General features: G+C 41.9%; 1 protein-coding gene across 3 annotated transcripts in view; it reads right to left on the reverse strand.

Moving 5' to 3' along the window:
- Positions 1 to 23,199, reverse strand: part of LOC138633098 (poliovirus receptor-like) — a 285,894-nt gene that overhangs the window by 102,499 nt on the left and 160,196 nt on the right. Inside the window, exon 7 of one of the 3 annotated variants that reach the window (XM_069719131.1) lies at positions 11,262 to 15,958. The exons of the other annotated variants lie outside the window; for them this stretch is intronic. Within the exon in view, the coding sequence (XP_069575232.1) occupies positions 15,324 to 15,958 (635 nt within the window). The 3' untranslated portion in view covers positions 11,262 to 15,323. Of the gene's footprint in view, positions 1 to 11,261; positions 15,959 to 23,199 lie in introns of those variants that run through there. 3 annotated transcript variants of the gene reach the window in all.

Consider the following 23,199-nt stretch of genomic DNA (forward strand, 5'->3'; position numbering starts at 1 on the left):
AAGATCAAAATGGACCCAAACAATCCAGAGTCTCTTGTTGGAGTCAGTAACTCTTTGCTGGGGAGGAAACGGACAGGAGTCCATCTCCTTTGGTGATATGCTGAAAAACTTCTCCAGACTCGAGCTCTTCAGGTTGAACTGTGAAAGACATGACCATCCGGCTTGTACTTCCTGCTAACTCAATCCATGATGCTGCTCCCCTTTCTCTCCGTTTCTATAAATATCCTCTCTGCAGGTATGAAGTGGGATAATGTGTCCTGCTGGAAAGACTTAAACCACTTTTACTGAAAGTGGTTTATAATAACTCAAAATGACAGAATGGTTCATCGGCACTACACGTAATGAAATTAAAATACAGCCGACAACACGTTTACTATAGAGGGATCATCTTACATATGTAGTTCTAAATAAAGGATCTCCACAAAGCTGCATGCAGTATTATGCGCTCCATCCTCTTTTGACACTAACAATAAGTGAAATGTGATTTTGGATGTGCTTGCAAATAATTTTTTAAAGCTGCGGTCTGCGGCTGGTTTACAGCACCTGACAGTTTCAAGTATTCAGTCCAGGCATAAAACATGATGAGGAGATGCTGCTCGGTACCGCTGATTGCAGGCTGCAGCTTTATAGACCCAGAATGTAATCACTGTTAAAAGCTGCCAACTTAATGAGCAATGCTCCAACAACTACACAACACCTGCTGCTGTACAATAACCTATTATTTCTGTCCTGTTTAATATTGTGATACATTTTTGTCTGATCACATTTTATTTAGAACTCAATTTGCCACTTCAAGAGCTCGCAGAATTATATTTATATATATATATATATATATATATTACATTTCCCCAATATCATTACGCCAGCTAACATATCTTCTGCAAAGATGAAACTCTGTTTAATAATATTTTACATATATGTCGATAATTTAAAATAAAAATGGTGAACTATTTATTTCATTCCTGGTATTTTTTTGTGTGAATTTTAGCTCGCTTACACATTTAAAGTTTTAAATTACTCTTTTTAAAAAGGAAAAAAAAATAGGTCAGGGAAATACTGGACTAAACCGGTATTTTCTCTTGCTGGTCAGCGCAAATGCAGCAACTCTGGCATCTCGATTTAAACAGCCTCTCCCTTTGCTGAGGAGGCTTCAGGGGCACAGAGTTTATATCCATATGTAATGATTTTTGGTCAGAAACTAAGATGTAAATGGCATAAATGAAAAGAAAGTGCAGCATCACTGATCAATGACTCGAGCAGCTAATATCCCCCTTGATACACAGCTTTAAAATGACGTACCTTCAAAGGAGAGCAGATTATGAAGTCCAAAGCTGTCGGCCACAGGAAGAAATAACAAGATAATTCTGATCAACTTTGATAAATAAAAGCCACGTTAGGAACGAACGATTATGAAAAAAGCAATCTGTGTTCTGCAGCGACAGTAAAACTTCCTTTGTTTCCGACTGCGCTCTCAGGAGGTTAAAATCCCTGGAGGTGTGATGAACGGTACAGACTTTGATGCTTGCGTGTGAAATTATTCTAATTGCATGTTGCGTATTGTCATCACCAACGGAAACATGAAGTGAAAACACGTCAGCAGCTTCTGTTCACAATAACACACACACACACACACACACACATGTATATATATATATATCAATATATATATATATATATATACATACATACTCACCTGTTAAACCGACATCCTGCAGTTAAGAAGTTAGTTTGCTTCCATAATCACAGAGTTGAACTCACACAAGCAATCTGAACCGTGAGACACTGAAGAACATGTTTCTAATCCAGCGGGGGAAAACAGTGCAGCGACTTTTACCTAACCTGAGCTGCTAATCAACACTTGTAACTTCTACAAGATTCACAAAAAAATACAGTCTGTAATATAGACCAGGAACAACTTACAGGAGGCGTCGCCAACCTGTTGATTGCGATCACCCATTTGTTGCGGTGAAACTCCACGTAGATCACAAAACATATACAAAAAGTTATTTTTCACTGATAAAAATTAAAGGAATAGTTTGTCCGTTTGGAAAATATGATTTTTTTTTTTTTGCTTGTCTTAATTTTTAATAATAATAATAAAGATATTTTTTGTTGATCGAACTGATCAATACGAGACACACACGATTAGCAAGGAAACCAGGACAGAAAGAGACCAATGAGTTACATTTGAACGCAGCGTTGGTCATATCGAGTTTTTCCTAATATTATAATAATAATAAAATATAATAACTCCGTGTCTTTGCATTTCCTGCACGACGTTACTCACCTGCCAGCTTGCTAAATCGTTGGCCTCTGTAGCTTCTGTTGCCTGGCGACGGTGTTTTTACGACTTCACCACTTGAACGCCAAGCGTACGGCGTGCCCGACTTCCCCCGTTGTAACCGCGAGCTCCTTTCGAACGCAGCACATGACTCCTCGCTCATCTCAAAACCAACGCCGACCTACCTGGCTAATTTTAAAAGACCTCAGACTGTCGTCATGCCACAAACCGCCGGCGGATTTTAAGCGGACGACCCATGAATAAAACCTGCTGCGGCGCGGTAAGCGAGCTGACATTTACACCGAAGGCCCAGCAGGCCCGGTAAGCCACGCAGCTTATGGACTTATGGACAAAAAAACTCCCAATCGCCACACAAGCTGAGCACACACACACAGATATAGCACACATGTCCTCCTCCCTGGACGAAGAGTGATCTGCTCATTTAGCATCTAAACACAACCACCGTCCATCTCACCTTCCCCTGAAACCATGAGCAGAAAAAGTGAAAGAATCTGACACCTACACAAAGGGATCTGGTTCGCAGCTTATCTGAGGTCGCAAGAAACGAATGTCGGGAAGCACTTTAGGAGTTTCGGTCCACAATGAGACGTCTTGTCATTTGACATGATTTTACAGACGCTGGAGTTCTTCCATCTTTTTTAAAGCAATAGCAGGTAATTCAGGTGGTTTCCAGGGTAAAAGCATATATATCGCTTCACCAGCCTGAAAGCTCAGTTTACGGGCACCGAAGGGACATTTTACTGTATTTTTAAATGAGTCCAGTTGTCGAAGCCAAGAGCTTTCGGTTTGGGTTTTTATTGTCAGTTCCAGTCAGAAGTTTGAGAAATAATAGATTGTACCCGTGGATCAATATATTAAAAAAAAAAAAAAAAAAAGTAATATTTTGAGGCAGAAGGTTTCTTTCACAGACTTGATATAAAATCTGTTAAAGTGAGGTTTTTCCTCTCGTCCTGTGGTTTCTCACTCCCGAGAGAGGCAGAGAAGATGGAAGCTGGGCTGCTGTCCAACACAGCAGGGCTTTGCACTATAAAAAAATAACAAAAAACATCTGTGTTTATGAGTTGTAATCTCCTATTCAGTCATTCGAATAAAAAAAACAAAAAAAAACACCCGTTGGGAAGGATAAACTCACTTGTTTCCATGCAGCTCCACTTGTTTAAAGAATTTAAAAGTTCTCTGATATGAGTTGCATTAACTTTTTAAACTGAGTAAATCCTCCATCGTTTTTCATCGCATTGCTGATTGATGAGAAATGGTTGTTTTGCTCTCAAAGAGTCACTACCTTCAAATAATTTAGTAAAAAAAAAAGGATCAATCTTGATCTAAAAGTCTCAAGATAACGTTTATTTTTTAGTGATTGAAGCTGATTTTGAAAAGTGTGAACTATTACATATATTTAATGTTTTTTTTTTTTTTAAGCCAGTACTGAACAAACAAGTCAAAGTTCTGATGATTGACATCAAATTTTAAAAACTACGTGACTTGCAGAGACTCCAAACTTCACTTTATGGGGTCAGACACACGTTTTCCCTTAAAAGGATATAATAAAAGCTCCGGTGTTTGCGGCTGACACAAAATACTGGTGAAAGCCTTTTAAACCTGCGCCGTGTGAATACAAATCTATATCGCAAGGTTGTCTCAGGTTTCTCTGTTGATTTGAGGTCCACAGGGCCGACACATCTCAATGGATTTGGTTCGTATAGATATATATATATATATTTTATTTATTTATTTATTTTTTTAAATAAACACCTGAGGTATATTTTTCCAATCCAGCCACTGTCAAGGATTCTCAAGGCCACAGAAAACTCGGCATAGCAAAGTTTTATTCTCGAGAAAAATCACAAGTTCATCTCGAGACGTTTGTTAGTGTCAGTTTGTTTATGTTGAAGTCACTTCTGAAGATATGTTTTTAACCAATTGTCCTAAAAACTGCATCCTGATCTGTTTGCTCCTCATGGTCGACAATGATTAAGTGCACTAAGGAACTGAGTTAATTTACTTCAACACTGTACTAATTAAATGTCACCTCCGCACGGTGTGACCACAGTAGGTGCTCTGTGAAGTGCGAACTAGGTGTCACATTATCGTAGAGTCAAGACATTTTTTTGCATAATAGTTTATATTTCTGGTGAAACTGGAAATATTAATTTCAGGACTGTACATTGGTGTTGTACTTTTCTAATACTTTTAGTTACAACTGAGCTAAATGTGGACTTGGCAATACAAACTGAATAATTTGTGAGTGAGTAATGATACTTTTATAGCATCTTTTACAAGCAGAACATCACAAAGTGCTTCACAAAATGAAATTCAGATTCTATCATGATAAAAATTATAACATTTTGGAGTCATTTAAGCAAACAAAATCATTAAATATTGGCTTGGTAAGGTTTTAATCCAAAATACTATTGCTATTTAATTTGACTAAGCGTATTTCCATATAGGCAGAGACGGCAAACCATAAAGTCTTAAACTGCTACAACAAAGCTCAACTCCATAAAGTAACATCCTCAGTAGTACAGCCTGAAGATTTGGTGCCATGCTCTGTGTGAGCAGATCACGCAATGAGTCTGGAGATGTTTTGGTTTTTAAAGTTACCTTGTGGAGCTGCCAACGTGTTTCATAAGCCAAACACTGACTTTGTCGCTCTAAGATCCGAGATGTCTCGTCTCATCATCTTTTATATCTAAAACCAGTAAAGTGATGTCAGAGCTGTAGGCATGCAGTTTTTGTTTTTTTTGTTGGCACCACATAAAAGCCGATGAGCTCACAGCACAAGTTGGAACGTCAAAGAGGCTTTTGATTTAAACTAAAGAAAAGAGAGATGGGGTCATCGGGGCAGGAGGAAACAAAAGCTGCAATATTTCTCGCCAGAAAGATGAATGTTTAAAAGTTGCTTCGTTGGGGATGTGAGCGAAACAGGTCGACACAACTGCTGTTGTCTGAACATCAACGTTGAGTTCGCCGTCAAAGAGGAAGTCGAGTTTCTTCGGCTGCCGGGATTATCTCTAATGATACCGTACCGAGTTCATTCTGGATCAGTAAATGGTATTCTGGATTACAAGGGTCAGAACTAAGCGGCAACCAACAGTGACGGCATCCATCGGTTTTGTGAACGGCCGTAATCAAGCCTGCAGTTCAGAATATGGCCGGCGCCATTTTGCTAGTTCGACTTGGAGCAGGAAGTGACCATATTTGGACGAGCCGGGGAGGGAGCGGTGGATCTGACTGATCTGATTGGAAACCCGGCGATACTACGTCCGTCCACCGATAGCAGAAACCTGACTGCACCACAGGCCTGTCAATCAAACAGACACGCCCCCCAAAACACAGCTTTTTAATGCTAGTTTTCTAATTAATGACGGATTATTTTCTGATGGACCTCCAGAAAACTAATAAGAAGGAACAACTTTAACTACCAAAACCTAGATAACTCAATGATACATTTTATTGGCTGAGAATTTTATGAGACTAGTTGAATGGGAGTCCATGGAGCCGAAGGCTTTTTGGAGCCGACCTCTAGTGGCACTCGGTGGTATTGCAGTTTAGGGCACTTCCACATCATCCTCATTTTTCAGAGCCGGAAGCTTCGTCCGCTTTTATAAACAGTCTGTGGTCAGAACCAGCAGATATGAAGGACTTTTTTTTTTAGACCCTGTTCAATAAATAAACGCTCCGGGAGTCTAAAAGATATTGAGATTTCCTATTTTTAAATGGAATTAACCAAACTGAGGATGACTCTACTGCCTGATGAGAGGAAGAACTGCAGATCAGTTTCCTTGACAGTTGAAGTACCAACACTGGAATTCATTTTGATGAGACCAGGTCCTTTTGTTTTAATTTAATTGGCAGGCAGACAGTGTGCAAAAAAACCCTGTTTTTTCCAGCAGCCCGTGTCAATCTACTTTACCTCTTGAAACGAACGAGTCACTCTGGAGTTTGCCTCATATCGTAACTATCAAACATGTTCGACATCACGGAGACTCCGATCCACTCGGTAACAATAAGAGCACTTCTGTAACCTCCCACTTATAGGGTCATGTGGGCAGAAAATCACTTCGGACTCGCTTTCACTCGTGAACACCCACGCGATTGTCGGGAATCAGAAACAAATTGAGCCCAATTATCTTCTCGTGTGTGGCCAGCATTACAAAGAGAGCAGAAAAAAAGATAAATTGATAGAAAAGTGGTTGAAATATCGACCTTTTGACTCTTCATTTGGGCGGTAAAAAATGATGATGAAGCAGAAATGTAGAAAACTCCTGAATTGCTGTATGATTTTGTTCGTTTTTTCCCACTTATGTGTACAGTTTTAATAGTAACGGTAAAAATGACGAGTTTAAGTGCGCAGAGGTCAAACAAAAATAGCAGAAAACAGCTGAAATGTAAGAAGCAGGGAGTGAAATTCATTTCAAATGAGTCATATATCGAACCTTCAGACTAAAAACAAGTGAAAACAGCAGCCTTTGAAATGAATGGCCATTCATATGAACACTCAAAACCTGAAATAACCGGGATCAAAATAATGAAAAGAAAGCATGGGGAATCGCAGTGCATCCCTAAGTACAGCACAGAAGAGTGCAAGAGCAGCGCAGTGGGAGAGGAGGAAGGTATCCGGAGAGCGCGGGGAAAGCAGGACAGTGCTGCGTTAAGTAAATTGGTTACAGAGCACAATGAGACCTCATCTAACCAGCGCTGGGAGGAGAAACTTCACCCACTTCTGCTCGGAGTCTCAGCTGGCCTGGCAGAGGCTCGGCTTTAACTGGATTAACAACAAAAGCCGAGCTCAATAACTAATAGGCCTCTTCTTCCTGCTTCTCTCTTTACTCCCCTCTCTCCCGATCGTTCTCCTTCAATCTCTCGCCTTCGTCAGAGCGAAGCGGAGATAATGCGGAACACTTTTATGCCTTCTGCTGAATTAAACATGCAGGGAACAGCTTGTGCTGGGTGCTAAAGCTGAAGCAAAGAGAGAGGGAATATGACCCCCCCCCCCCCCAAAAAAAGGAAGATAAATACAATTCCGCCTCTGCACGGGGGTCTCTGGAGCACAGCTGAGCATTTCTTTACAATTAGAGAGATCTGTCGCAGATACACGCTGAGGAAAGCTAAACAGGACGCCCTTTTTTGTTTCCTCACGAAGGAAAAGGAAGAGGACTGTCTTGGTTGGTCAGATGCGGCCGATCGCCAAGTGGAGGGTTTGCACAGCACTCAAAGATACTCCTCTGAGGTTTCCTATCCACCTCAAGCTTTCATTGTCAGTGCTGTAAATCCCATTTTGCCAATCTCTTATTCCTTTCACACACACTCTGTCATCTTTACGCTGCAGCCGTCCAATTGGGCTACACAAGTAACAAATCTGCCCATCTCTAACTCCAGGCTCCGTGGTGAATAATTGACAGTGTTTCAAACGCTGTCAGTCTCAGGTGGTTTACAAAAAAAACCGGTGATGTCTTCTCATCCTCTCTGCAGGGGCTGAGGTTTCACTTTCAGTTCTGCCTCTCTTCTTTTTTGATTCTCGATTTCTCTGATCTGAAAAGAAAAAGTCTCCCTTTTCTCCGCCGGCCTATTTGGCATTCCCCAGGCGGAGCAGCGAACCCCACACCCTCCGTCCTCTCCTCCCTCCGTTCCAGTCCCGTTCCCCTCTGACAGAGACGAGTGACCTGTTACAAGTGTTCCTCTGCTTAGCATGGGCGCCAAACTCGCGGCGACAGGGACAAGACGTTACAGGGGTTCCACAACCTCCCAGTGCACACGCCGCGAGAGGCGGGGTGGGCGAGCTACAGATCAAAGAGGGACGCTTGTAACCAGTGTGACCCCATTTTAAACTCACCGGTCGGGCTGCTGGGGCAGGCTGTTCCACTCACTGCGAAACTGGCCACTTCAAGACATTCAGAAGATAGTTATTTCAAAAATGATTAGATCTCATTTACAAACCCGCTTCCCAAAAAGTTAGGACTCTGTGCAAAAGGACAATTAAAAACAGAATGCAACGATTTGGAAATCACATAAACCCATTTTTAATTCAAAGTAGAGCAAAGACAACATATCAAATGTTGAAATGGAGAAATTTTCATTGATTTATGAAAAGAAATATGCTCTTTTTTTTTCAAAAATTAAATTTCTCCATTTCAACATCTGATATGTTTTCTGGTCGATTTCGAATGACGTGGGTTCACGTGAATTTGAGTTTTTATTTACATTTTACACAGCGTCCTAACTTTTTTGCAAACGTTGTTGTTGTATTCTTTATTCAAAATAAATAGTCTTCTCCTGCGCCATTTTAATTCATTGGGTTTGTGTTAAGGTGGCGGGTTAACCTTCGGTAACAGAAGAAGAGATTTTCAGATACTTCTCTCTAGTTTCTTTATGATTTCATTTTCCTAAATTCTCTTTAAATTCTAGTTCAGCTGCTTACATTTTTTGTATTCCTTTTATGGTCAAACGTTTCTAAATGCTTGATTTTTCTTTGTGTTTTGCGTCCTTCATTCACATATTTAAGTCTGGTTTTGTGTGACAGCGGATGCCTCCACATTGCAGAATTTTTGCACTCGTTTTGTAGAATTGGATTTGCATGGCCACTGCAAAGACTTTTTCCACGTCAAAAGAGCCTCAAAAATCAAGCACATGCACAGTGCTACGCCAGTGTGCTTAACCTTGTCCTTGCTGACACGGCACAATAAGTCATCGAGAGTGAATCACTATTTACCCCACTGAATGACACCGATGTTTTCCTTCTGGAGTCATAGAAAGAGGATGAGTGTGTGGGAGAGTGGGAGCTTGCACCGGTGACACAGACGCTCCTCTCTACAATTGGAGAGACACGCTGGCGGGCCAAGGATGCTGCGTTGGTTTTTGAATGCGTCAGATTGTCTCCGTGTGGATGTCATTCTTACTTCGACAGCGATAGAAGCAGGTGGCCATGAACACAAGCGCTCGGGTTAGTGCACGCGGATGAGACGGTATGAACGGCACAGATCAGGGATGGAAAGTTTATCAACCCACGGGAGTGTTAGGACAACACATACGTGTCTGAGAAGCGTGTCAAGAGACTTTTCCTCCATCAAGGCGGCGGCGGACAGACTTGTCCAGACAAACAGAACTCAAAGTTTCGGCTACATTGCCACCAAAAAGGAGAAAGAACGCTATCGGGCTTGGAGAGATGGCTTATTGTGAGACAAGTTCAGAGAAGCGTTGAATCCAATCTATGTTGAACACGTCCATCTCTCTATATAGGATTTCAGAAATCTCTGTCTGTTTGTCCTCGGCATATCTCCACAACACTTCGTCCCACCCGCTTCAAACTCAGTACGTGTGTTGCCGGGGACCCGAGGTTGTGCCTTTTGTGCAATTTGGACACGCGAAACATGTGTCCAGTTCAATATTAATACATTTTCATAAAACGGCGACTGCAAAATGCGCGAAAAAGAGCAAACCTGGCAGCCTGCTTTGACGGGAATCACACTGACAAACAGGCTGTTTTCAACGGGCCCCGAGACAATGCACAGAAGTTTTATGAGTCACGGCACACTTTATTCTGAACCGACTTTCGGATCCTAGAAACTTCTCCCAAGTGAAGTCACATCCACAATATGCCTGTCAACAGCTCGGCAAAGCGTCTGTTAAAGTTTGACTGAAACGTGACTGAAGCAGTTTTGCTCCACAGTGAGAAAGACTGACAATGTCACTATCGCAATAGTATGAAATCAGAGCAGTGTCGGATGAGAACGAAGCGGAGGAGGTTGAAATCTGCCGTAAATACTTCTCTTCCCGCAGTGACTGCCCACAGTGCCCACTGACCACAAGGTCTCAGGTGGTACAATGTGCTGACAGATGCCTTCCACCTCCTCAGTCTAATGTACAAATTTCTGCTTACCCTGTCTATCACCCGGGTCGCCTGTGAATCCACATTTTAATTAAACAACAGGCTCAGAAGCAAATTCTCCCTGGATCATTTGGAGGCTTTGGATGCTGATGGCAACGGAGAGAGACACCCTGCTCACGCTGGATGCTGATCATTGAGTTGCAGTGAAACGTGATATTTATGGGCTGGTTGATCCAAAACCAACAAATAAACAACAAAATCAAACAAAATCTGTTCATTTAATTTTCCATAAATATATTCTGTTCTATTGAGATGATAAACATAAACATAAAATATTTAAAATTAGATTAGTTCATATGTTATGTTTTTATGAGAACATCATCATTGTGTTTATTTTGGGAAATCCTTCCATTTGTTTTCAGTTAAGAGGTTTTTTTTTCCCCATTGAAACCTGACAAAAAATATGTTTAAAAAAATGTGCATTTCTTTGTGTACATATACAACTGAATTTCTTTCCCAGTGTACCCTTACCCAGCAAGTTAAAAGGTCATCTAGTTCTTCTTCCCGTTAACCTAAGCAAGCTGAGAAAAAAACACAAGTAACTGCAGCTAGCAATTCTTTTGTAAAAAAGAAAAAGTATATTTAAATATGTTGTCGACCATAATTGTAATCTCCGTCCATAAGCCTCGCTATAACACATTTTCATTTTGAGCTCCAGTCACGAAGCTGGTAGAATCAATACTTCTTAATATCAGGTATGAATAAAAAGGATTTAACAGTATTATGCAGACCCAGATCACATGTTAATACCGAGTGTAAATGGAGCCGTGAATTGTGCCGCACAGCAGAAAAAAGTATTACCTCGTGGGCAGGCAGGTGTGATTGCGTGCAACTGTATGAGATTAAAGGAAGTTGTTATGACAAAGGGAATGAAGTTTCCCCTAAGTTAGCAAAACTAGAAACGGGTTATGTGGCAGATCTGTAGAAGAGGCTAAATATCCCAGAGCAGGTGCACTATACTGCACTGTGCTGTAAAATGTGCTGAGTTTAAAAAAAACGGAGTTGTGGTACTCTGGTATTTATAGACCGATACCACAGCTCTGCTTAATTAATTACCAGTTTTTCCACAGAGAGTTGTCTCAGAATGTTTTTCTTTTATTGAAAATGGGTTGTGCAAAAACAAACGTTATGACTGATGATGAGTTTTCTCACTAAGGATGCATCCATGCTACAAGAGTCTGGGACTAATTAGACGCCAAAGTTGTGATCAGAGTTGACTGTTTAAAATTGTGGCGCTGTGAAAAATCCCCTGGAGAAGAGATGTGCTGAGGCATGCAGTGGCCAAATAGAGGCTAAATGTGTTGGAGGGGGATGAAACAGGGTGCCTCCAAAAGGCCAGGGCTTTAATTTCCAGGGGGAAAATCCTAAACATATTCTGCTTTCATGACAAAAGAAGGTAATTTTCAGTTGGGAAATACAGAAAAGTGTTTAAACGTAACAAGTATCTTCCAATTGTAAACCAAATTCATGACAAAATATATTTCATCTTAATGTTGAGTCTCAAACGAACCATGCAACCCGGTAACACGGCAAAGCGTGAAATATACACGCCCGACCATTGAAGCAAAGCGTGGGATAGACACGCGTTGCACTGTCTATGCGTGAAAGTTACACGTTTTCCTGTAGTGGATGAAAATAAAACCTGCTGCATGCTTTGAGCCATGCGATTTACAGGAAAATGAAGGTTTTTGCAAAGACACATGGTTGGGGTTAGGAAACCAAAAACAACTCAAGAAAAATGTCACCTCCTGGATTCAAACCTCATCGTCCCATAAGGACGATGCAATTTTTTTCCCCTTTGATCTTGGTCTTAAAACCTCCGTTGCGGGACCTTGGTCACATGATCCCGCGCCTAGACAGAGCTTTACGCGCATGTAAGTTTCACACTTACAAAACGTGTAACTTTAACGCCTAGACAGCCCAAAGCGTGGCTATCTCACGTCTTGCTGCAGCAGAAGGGCGTGTCTAGTTCACGCTCTGCCGTGACACTGGGCTGAACCATGACTTGTTTTGTTCTCCAGAGTTTAAGATGTCTGGACCTTGGAGCATGCATGCACCCCGCAGAGAAAAAAAATACACCAAAATACTTCAATCCAAACTCTTCTGCAGTGATACAATAAGCAGGTCCAACTACTGTATGTGTGATATGTGTGACAACCAAAATTACAATATGGCTACTTCTCAGGTACTTTGAGATAAATTGGCAACTTGTCCAAACACACTGCGTGAGGCTTTATGAAACGTCTCCATTGAAATGCATTGTAACATAGCAGATATAACTGTCTACAGAACAACAGATTGCACAGGGCATAATGTTCAACAACAATCAACAACAAGGGACCTGCTCAGGACTCGGTGGGAGAAGTAGAGCTGAAACAGTCTGCCTGAACACCAACAAGAAAATCAATACGCTTTTGAATTTTAAATATCTCAGCTGTCACTTTATAGACGAGTCTGTGTTCAGATCTAACAGAGCAATAGTTAGAATTCATGTTGAGTCATAACATCTTAATTATTTTACAATATATGCTTACAATGCACCGAGACATGAAAATGATATTGGACAATGTTTGCGATGTGACGTTCATGAAATTATTTTCTGTAAACGAGCCTGTTTACCAACTCAAAATGTACCGAAGACCGTCGTATTCCTCAAAGATTCCCTTTACAGACGCTCGTCAAATATATTTCTTGTAACATTTCTAAAATATTCCACGATAGGATCGACTGTTACTCCCATATTGGATCATTTCTGCATCAACACAATCGAACACGGAATCTCTACAGTAGGCAAGTGTGTGGTTGTGATGCGACGCAGTGAGCGTGAAGAGCCGAGGCTGCGCTCAGTTCAGCCGCTGAAGCATCGAGCGCCACGCTAGTTTCTTCCTCTAGCATCTTTTCATCGGCGTCCTCCCTCTCTCGTTAACTTCACAGCTCCAAATATGTCTGCAAAGATTTCCCTGCCCAGATGCTCCTCATCTCTCCTCACAACCGTTCTGACATAAAAAACAACAACAACAACAACAAAAACAGACAAATAATTCAACAGTTAATAAAAAAAACAAAAAACAAAAAAACAACTGCCTGTTTGCTTCATTGGAAAAAAAAAATGATGAGAAGGAAAAATCTTGGAATCCATAAGGCAAAAGTGTTCCAAAAAACACAGGAGCTCAATCCCAGTTTCCAGCTCTTGTTCTGCTTTTGGAAATATGTTTAAAAAAAAAAAAATCCTTTGTATCAAGAATTTAACCGAATGTCTAAAACAAAAAGAATAATAAAATGTCAAATTTTTCCTATGCTGTTTCATCTGTTCAGCAAATTCTCCAGCATCATTATCTTATTGTTTAGTGAGATATCGCATGAAAACCCAGAAAAACAACCCTGCCTCGTCAGCAGATGTGTCACCTATTTCAAAAACAACAAAAAGTGTAGCGTCACCCGTATTTGAAAGAAAGGCTTTTTGGGGGAATTTGGTTGTTGTTTTTTTTCATACAGAATGATTTCACATCCTCTCTTGAAATGTGTTTTGGGATGGTGTCTTTTTTTTCTTTTCTTTTGTCCAATCAAAACACAGAACACGGTATAATCCGGTACATAGCCTAAGAACATTCTGCAGGACACAGAAAATGAATACATGAAATACAGCAGCCTCCAACAAAGCCAGGGAATACTTTGCCTCATTGAATGCGACCCAGATAGGAATATAAATACAAGTCATCCCCCTCGTCTCTCTGCACACAGTCGTCGCGGCGCTCGTCTAAGCCGCCCATTATGTAAATAAAGACAGCGCAGAACGAGAGAGGGAGATGTAATGTGTGTGGCACAGAGGAGGCAAGAAAACATACAACGAGAACGAGAGAGTAAAGTAAAGTAAGAGAAAGTGAGACTTCAAGAGGAAAAAGTTTGAAACAAATAGTTGAGTTTTTTTTTTTTTTTTTTTTTTTTTAAATTAGCCATTAAATGAGTCATTAACGACCCAACGTGGAAATTGTGTGAACACCCCCCTTCCCCCCCCCCCCCCGCCCCGCAAGGCTCCCGGTGCGTCTTTCCCTTAGCAAGATCAACTCCATTACACGAGAGTAACAGTAACAACAACAACAACAACATCAAGAACAACAACAAGAACAACAACTGTGCTATAGTGAGACGGCGCCCCGATATATAGATGATGCACTTCATTAACACCACAGCCAGCCACACATTAGCGCACACTGTTAAGTCTGTTATGTCACTCTGTTTAGTGGCCCCCATCGGGGTGCAAACAGGTGGTGTCACAGGGGTGAACTCCCCCGAGTCCCCGTAAACCCCCCCGAGAAACAAAGTCGTCTCTGGGATTAACGGAAAACACCATCGCTGTTGCCACGGCGATATGTCGGGGCCTGTTCAAGTTTTGAAAGCTGAAGTCTCAGGCAGAATCAGCAACATCCACAGAAGCCGTTCGACGAAGAGTTCGACAAGTTACACAAAGGTTTTTTTTTCTTCTGTTATTTCGAAGCGAGAAGGCAGGTTTTGAATAGTGGTGATTTGGGATTTCGTGATTATGATTGCTTCTGGTTTTGCAGATTATGTCGTCCGGTAAGGTATAAAATACAAACAATTTCAGCACATAATCACACACTTGCAAAGCTGAAGAAACAAGGACGTAGCAAGAAGCAGCGTTGCGTCAGAGTCGCTGTAGTTTCTCTTTACTTTTGGCAGTATTTCTTTTCTTTGTTTTTTTCCCCCCATTTTTGTTATATATTCGACTGACACTGAATCATATCTGTCTCCATGGTACAGTTAAACACGGTCACATATTCAGCCACAGTGCACTGTAGCCAACACAAGTTTTCCTTCATCAGGGTCACAGCATCTTTGACTTTGTCTCCGTTTTGTTATTTTTCTTCGAGTCCTCTTTTGTTTCTTTTATATAAGATTATAGGGTCACTGTCGAGCAGAGAGGATATAACTGATGGTAACTCCTTTATCAGGTTGAATGTTAAGCATGTCGGCGTTTAGCTGATGGGGGTGATGTTGATTTATTTTGTGGTGAAGGGGGGGTGGGGTGGTGGGCTGGCTCGGGCTCCCCACTTCCTCCACCCTCATCTCCTTGTTCGCGGTATTTTCAGCCCTCGTCTTTTCTCTTCGCCTCCGTCCTCAGACATAAATGGCAGTCCGGGAAATGACCGAGCCGTCTCTCTGAGACTCCATGTCGTCGTCCAGGTACACGTCCATTTCTTCTTCGCCGCCGTGGCCTCTGTGGACGTGATACGCCGGAGGTAGCATGTTCCCGCCTCCGCCGACGCCTCCGAATCTATCGTACCGCTCCTCTTCCTCCTCAATGCTGTCGTCCAGGTCGAACTTCCTCCTCTCCGCTTCGTCCATCTCGCCGCTGAGGAGGATGTCGTGGGCGGTGGGGGGGTTTGCGGTCGAGGCGTGGTGAAGGTGATGATGGTGGTAGTCGTTGGCCTTCTCCGTCAGAGTCCCGGTGGCGTCGCAGCCCTCCCGGTACGTGTAGATGGGCCCGTTGTTGTTGGCGCCCGTCCCGTTCTTGCTGCTGCTGTTCCCGGAGCTGCCGAAGAGCAGGCGGGCTTTGTTGCCGTAGTCGCCGCCGTTGCTGCCGCCGCTACCCGTTGCTATGGAGTCCCCGCTGCTGGGGTAACCGCGCCTCTGTTGCCGGCGGCCGCGCGTCAGTAGGACGGCGACGAGCGCCGCGACCAAAAGCAGGGCCAGGAGGGAGCCGATCACCGCGCCCGCCACTACGCCGGCACTGGACGGGTCCTCCAGGGCTTCTGCAGAGGGGATGGAGGGGTTGGAAGGAGGAGGGATGGAAAAAATGGGTGGAGGAAAAGAAAGAGGAAGGAATTGATGGCTGTTTCGGGACGAGGCATTCACAGTCCTTCTTGTGTTGTAAGTGTGCTGTGGTGAAAGTGGTGGTGTCTTCCTCTATGTGAGTTACAATCCTCTTACAAGTGTGTAGTAATGTTCTCCTCAGTGTAATCCCTCGGTGAGGGTGCAGTCAGTCATTGCTGGGATCAGGCTGACTGGGAGTCACTCACTCTCTCCCAGCGGCTCGTCGCGCTGCCTTTTTGATCTACATACACGTCTGTCCAGATGCTGGCCCTTCACGCTTTTAGTCGCCCTTCCCCCGCTTTGCCAGCTGGGGGAAAAGCCTTTACAACGTCCTTCGCTCTATACGTCATGTTGGTGTGAGCCAAGTTTGCCTCTCCGCTCTCGTTTCAAGTCGAAGATTGAAACAAAAATAAGGGATGGCTTTACAGCGCCAGCAAAAAAGCGGTTTGTTTTTGCGCCATCTTTGCAGAGGGTTTAGAGGTTCTGGACCCAGCAGAGACACACAGAGACACAGGAGACAAACACACAGGACAGACAAGCAGAGGGGTTACTGGAAGAGGGTGAAATAAGCACACTGTCGTGTCTGTAAAGTGCCACAATGTTCAGCGTCCTTCCATGTTTTACCCTCCATTTCCTTCCCCATTCTCCTAATTACACCCACTGCGCGTGCCCTTTCTCCCCCCCTCCCCCCTCATCACCATCCTCCTATCCTCTGCTTTACCTTCCCCACCTCTCTTATCTGTCCACTAGTCAAACCACAGGGCAGAGCGATCGCCCGCCGTCAACCTCGGGCCGAGTCCAGATCTCACTGATCAGCAGCACACAAATGTAAAAAGGTTTCACACAGCGGAGCGAGACTCATGCCGGGACGTTTTTAAGAGGATTCTCCGCAGGAATATGAGAGAAAAAATGTTCCGGCTCAGATAGTGTAGGATTTGTACAAGAGGATTCACGCTGGGCAAAAAAAAAATACAAAAAAAATAGAGGAGAGAAAAGAAAGTCTCAAAGAGAAGTACCGAGCCGATACGCACCAGAAACGTAGAAGGCCAGCAAGTGTATTTATTTTTTTTTTTTTTTGTGAATTGCGTGCTGGGTTTTTTCTTGGGGGTGCAACAGGGGCAGTGAAATGTAGGAAAGCAGAAGCCCCTTGCTGTTTTATGCAAATAACAGCAAGGTGCTGCCAGCGCTCCTGGCAAATGCCAATCAAACAATCTGAGGTTGGGCTGAAAGGAGGGTTGTGTGAGGTTACGTGCCAGAGCAGCACCAGCGAGGCGGAGTGGATTCAGGCAAATCACACTGGACATCAAATGGTCCATCTGTACTGTATGGAGCTGGGGGGGAGGGTGGGCGGGAAGGGGGGGGGTCACTAGTGACTCTGGATTCAGAGCCTGTGATTCATACAAATTGTCAATTCTGAGCGTGTAGGAGAAGAAAGAGAAGATAAAAGAGGAGAGGATTTTTGAGTGAGAGGAGAGCGGAGAGCCGACCGGAGGAGAGAGGGCGAGTTAAGGGGAGAGGTCTCGGTTTGATTTCAAACGCTCCTTGCTCTGGTCCCACTTGGGCCGCCGTTCGGGTTATGCCAGGGTGAGACAGACGGGTTGGGCGAATGAGGCGGGGCTCCTGGGACAGGATATGATGTCTAAATTAGGGGACACTGTCTGGTAATATCCAAATGAAGTGACAGAAGGCATTAAGGATGATGAATCCAACTTTCCCTGTCCTAGTTTTTCCTCTCTCTTTGCAAACTTACAGATTGGCATAGAAACACAACGTGCGGGCCAAAGTGTTATTTATATTTATTGTGCCATTTATATTTTAGGCATTAGAGCCATTTATCAAGTGCCTGAATGAGAGCAAGCTGAATAATGGCCTTTTGTGGAAGGTCTTTTGGTGGCCGCCGTCCTTCTGTTAATCAAATACTTAAAAATCTATTATTCTGTATGAGCTCTAAAGAACATTGCTCCTACAAAGACCCATTAGAGCTGGCATGTTCATTTTTCAATAATTCTGAGGTCACATGCTGGAGCACTGTGATTTTCTTTCCAATTTTCCCATCAAAAGTCCAAAGCTAAGATATGATGGCGGATATTTAAAGAGAAATGATCTTGTGCGAGGGAACTTTGTTGCCTGTGAGACAACTGGAAGGCAGCTGTCTCCTTCTCTTTGTGTTGGTGAACAGCTTCAACTTGATGACTACAGCTAAAACTGGCTACTGTCAATAAAACATGGAGACTGTGTGGCTGCGTTACTGTGCCAGGGACAACAGTCATATCTTATCGTCACCGTTCACCAAAACAAAATTCTCAGCATCTTTTTCCCAAAAACAACCCTCTGAAATGAAGGCGTAAATATTTAAAATGGTAATAATAATATTAATAAAGATAACCTTTGGCCTAATTAGCCCCTACTTGTTCAGTAGGAGGTAGTTAATACCAAACTACTTATCTGCAATAAGATAAGCTTTTTTCTTTTCCACAAAAAGTCAAACTAGTCCTTTAATACAGTGATTCAAACCATGGTATGTGTCCCACCGGGGGTACACAAGAGTCTTGTCATTTTATCTAATTACTATTATTTAATTTCAATTTACACATCACATTTCAATGAATAATAATAATAATAATAAAAAGTTGTTCATCAATAAAATACTTCAGAAATATAATTTGCCTGTTTTTTGACATGCAGGGTGACGTGACAGCATAAAGCTAACGTTAGCTTGACGTAGTTGGATTTGGACTCATTAGTTGTTGAGTTTAGTGGAAAGAGAGGGATTTTGAAATGGTTGCAAGGTCAAAAAAAATTAGGAATGAGTCAGCGCTGAACCTGACAAGACAGAAAAAACGTTCCGTGTTAAAGATATAGAACATTTCCCAGACGAGAATCCGAGTTCGAAGTTGAGCTGCAAAGTGGCGCCACCTCCAGGAAGAGAAGCGAATCTTTGATTTTAAATGAGTAGCCTTCAGCCTGTTTGAGGTTATTGCTTAATTTATTTCATTGAAAAAAAAAAAGGGTTTGTATCTGCAGTGGGAAGTGATAATTGGGAAATTTTGTTTGGGTCTCAAAAAATTGTGAAACCTAAAACACAATTATTTCTGAATTGGCTCGTTTCAGATACAGAATGTAAAATAATATCAGATTTCATTTCTCGCGCTAACTTGGTGTAAGCTCCAGGTAGATCATTGGATTTAATATGTCATTACAAATGAGTCCATCAAGACACCTTAAGATGTGAACAGTCTCATGAAAACTCGGATCTTCTAACAGATTCGAGGTGTGTGCAGTTGTTCTCTGACACCATTTATTACCATCTAAAACACTAATGGATCCGAGATGAGCTCAGACAATAATGTGCCGGAGGTATTATCAATGTCAGTGTCAGATCCTCGCCAACTACCGTATGAGGTGCTTTAGTAAACACTGTTCGGTGAACATACCCCCCGAAAAAGTGCAAAAACAGAAGAAAAAAAGAAAAGCACAGACTATCGTTAGCAAGAAAATAGGCCATGCTTGTCATCCTTATTTCTCATCAACAGAGGCAGCCTGCCTGCATTAAGAAGCACGGTGATAAATGTCATAGAGAGAGGCAGGGGGGCTTATATCAGTCTCTGTATTAGTGTCATGTACACGGAGGAGATTAAGGGAGGGAGAGAGAGAGAGAGAGAGGGAGCCATGCAAACTACCCATTTCTACTCAGTTACACTCTCTGCGGTGGGGATAATCTAAATGAGAAGATTTGGGATGTGTGGAGGCAAGGTGGAAAGAGTTAGGAGCTGCTGAGACAAACAGAGAGGGAGAGAGAGAGAGAGAGAGAGAGAGAGAGAGAGAGAGAGAGAGAGAGAGAGAGGGCGACAGGGATGGAGGGAGCTAGAAAACAGTCTGATGGGTTTGTATGGAAATAGTGGAATCTGAATGATCTTTTGTGATTCTCCTTCAACTTTTCCATTTTCCCTTGTTTTTGTTCTTGCAGCTGAAATTGGGCCCAGAAAGGCAGAAAGCAGTAGAACCATGTAATAAGCCAGAGGGCACCAGTGTAAAAGCTCCTCAGTGGGGATTGATTCTCATTAAAAAGCAGCTTTCGGTCAAGGACGTGTGAAAATGTTCCAATGAATATGCCCCCAAAACACCAGAAACACCTTACAAGACAAAACACAAATGGACCGATCGTTCTTCTTGACAAAGACCACCTACTTAGACTGAAGAGCTGCCTTTTTCTGTCATACAAAATATGTCTTCATTCATTTATTGTATTGAACAGCAGATAACCAAGCACCTGAGGCAGAAGGTTGCTTGTTTTAATGTGTTATTCAAGAGCGCTTCCTCACAGCTTTTTAATCCCAGTTGGTGGGCTTGTAAAGTGTCTTTAAAGTTCCCAGAATAATTCAGCTATGATTATGGTTTGAATAAAACATTAAAAAAAAAAAAGTAGCACTAAGAGTTTGTAGAGTAGCATGTTTCTTAGAAATGTCCAAGCGACTTCTACAGAAAATGTCATAAATTTGAGCAGATTTAACAATTTCTGAATGCAAGAACTGTATTGAACAGTTAAGACAAAGGTGAGCACCGCTGTTAGCTGGAGCATTGTTCTCCAACAGTGTTAATGCACGATATTAAAAAGTGGCTGCTGCATCGTTGGGGAGACAAACTTCAACCTGGAAAGTTACAAACCTTCTTCACACCAGAGCAGCTCACGAGGCACAAATCATTTTAATAAAAGTTCAAAAAGCAAGCGGACAGAGCGAAAGAGAAGCACCTGCTGTGAAAGTTACCGCTGCTACTGAAAATGTAATCTGGCTATATGACGTCAACGCTCCTGTTTGTTAGCCAGGTTGTAACTTCAGCTAGCCATCAAATTGTCAAGGTACCTGAATTATGAATGCAATGATCATGAAGAGAAAACAGGTTGAATTCTTTCTCATATCTTGCAAACAAAGTGCATTCGTGCGGCACCTCCATCAGAATAAGAACTTTTTTTTTTTTTTTTTTTTTTTTGTGCACGTTTCTACACACTTAGAGAAGCAGTGTGTAAGATTTAGTGACCTACAGGTTTATAGAAGAATCTATGCTGGCTACAAAACTCAGGAAACATTAAAAAAAATAAAATAAAATAAATAAAAAATAAAATATTTCTCCAAACAGCGCCCCCTACATCCCACACACTGGACCTTTGGTGTCACTTTTGTTGTTACTTGTCTTTTCCAACATTAAACAATGTGCCAAAAGGTACAGAGTGAGAATATCTTTACATAAATGAATAAAACTGTGTTGGCTATTTGTTATATTTGCTTTAGATACACTTGACCTTTGGTTTATTTATTTTTTTGCCTCCAGAGGAATCAGTAAACATTAATTATTGTTAGTTTAGAATAAAGTAAGGCAGTAAAATATACTTATCAAAAGTACGTGAGTTTAAAACTGTTTTTTTAGAATATGGTCATAGACAAACTACAGAGCAGTAAAAGGACTACATCTGCGATGTATTTGCAGATAAGCAGTCTGGGAGGCAGAAGCTTAAAACCATAGTAGATATAAGCAGAGCAAATGTTATTATGGTCATGTAATGGGAGCAGAAAGCAACCCTGACTGGAAATCACAAATAACCTCCTCACCGACACAGAAACGGATTATTTCACTGCTGACGTTGCACATTTTAAAGGATTCATTCTGTGATTTGATTTGACGTTTTTTTTTTTTTTTATAAGTTGTGCTTTTTAGACCAGCGGAAACCTGGAAACGAAACACGATGAGAGACACGCAGGGTTTGAATGGAGGACGTCCGTCATGACGACGGCGTAACATAGCATCCAGCACAGGGTGCTACTTATGCAGTACACCTCCCGGAATTAGCATTTGTTCACGACTGACAGGGAAATAACCGACTGTGCCATTTCCCGGGAACACGAGGTGTTCCTCAAAATCAGACAAAGTACACGTCGGCCATTTAAGATATTTATGTACCATGAACCTGACTCGGTAGGCATACTGTGAACAAAAGACTTCGGAAAGAGCACATTCACACAGAAAATCACAAAAACATACTGTAGACAGTTTTTCCAGCGCAATTAGGCAACACTAAGAATAATAAACAGGTCCTTTGCTTCACCTCGCACATGCATACGAATAAATAATCATACAGCAAAGAAGAAGAATATGAAACTTTACGAAATTAACAGGAAAAAAACCTTCGTCTGGTTCTGTTGGAGGTTTCTTCCTGTTAAAAGAAAGTTTTTCTTTCTTTCTGTCGAAGGCTTTTTCTCCCTTAAAGTGGAGGTTTTTTTTTTCCTCCTAGCTTAAGTGGGAATTGTTGGGTTCCTCTGAATAATGTTGTAAAATGCTGTTGCCAGGACTTCAAATAACCTGTGTTGTGATTTGGTGATGTAAAAAAATGTAAATTGAATTGAATTGAATGACATTTTGAACTATTCCTTGATCCTCTCCGGTGTGGAGCTTGAATTGTGTCAGAGATAAATGAGTTTTTAAAGTCGGGTGCACGGAGAACAATTTGTGCTGTAATTAATAGCGCGTTCATGAACTATAACTGGAACTCTTAAGTTCATAATTGCTGTGCAATAATTAACAGCACACAACATTAAAATATTCTTACAGGTGTTTTAAAGATAAAAAATGTATAAATACTACACAAATAAATATAAATGATAAATACTAAAAATGTACGTAGTAACACTAAAACTCTGCCTGCTTCTTCTCACAACTTCTTAATTATAGACTGTTACAGTCAGTTAATATTGAAAGCACAATCTATGTTTTTGTACAAGACAAAATATGCCTTAATTTAACACCAACACAGTTTATGGTGATGCTTTACTGTCTCTATGGGAAAAACACCACATTAAGGACATTTAATGGAGCTTTAACTTGAGCTTTTATGTCACAGTTTGTGCACTAATCATCGCACTATAATCAAAAACATCCGATATGTAGGTTTTCTTCTTGGCTTTGCAGACACAGACACACACACACACACACACACACACACACACACACACACACACACACACACACACACACACACACACACACACACACACACACACACACACACACACACACACACAGACCTCAACAGCACTTATTAGCAAGTAGACACTAAAAGCCGTCAGTGTGTATCTGTGCCACATCTCTCACCCAGCGCACACACACACACACACACACACACACACAC

Source organism: Brachyistius frenatus, unplaced genomic scaffold (genome assembly GCF_029030835.1).
Source record: "Brachyistius frenatus isolate BFR_SWC_R1_liver_20210118 unplaced genomic scaffold, ASM2903083v1 Contig_207, whole genome shotgun sequence".
NCBI lineage: Eukaryota > Metazoa > Chordata > Actinopteri > Embiotocidae > Brachyistius > Brachyistius frenatus.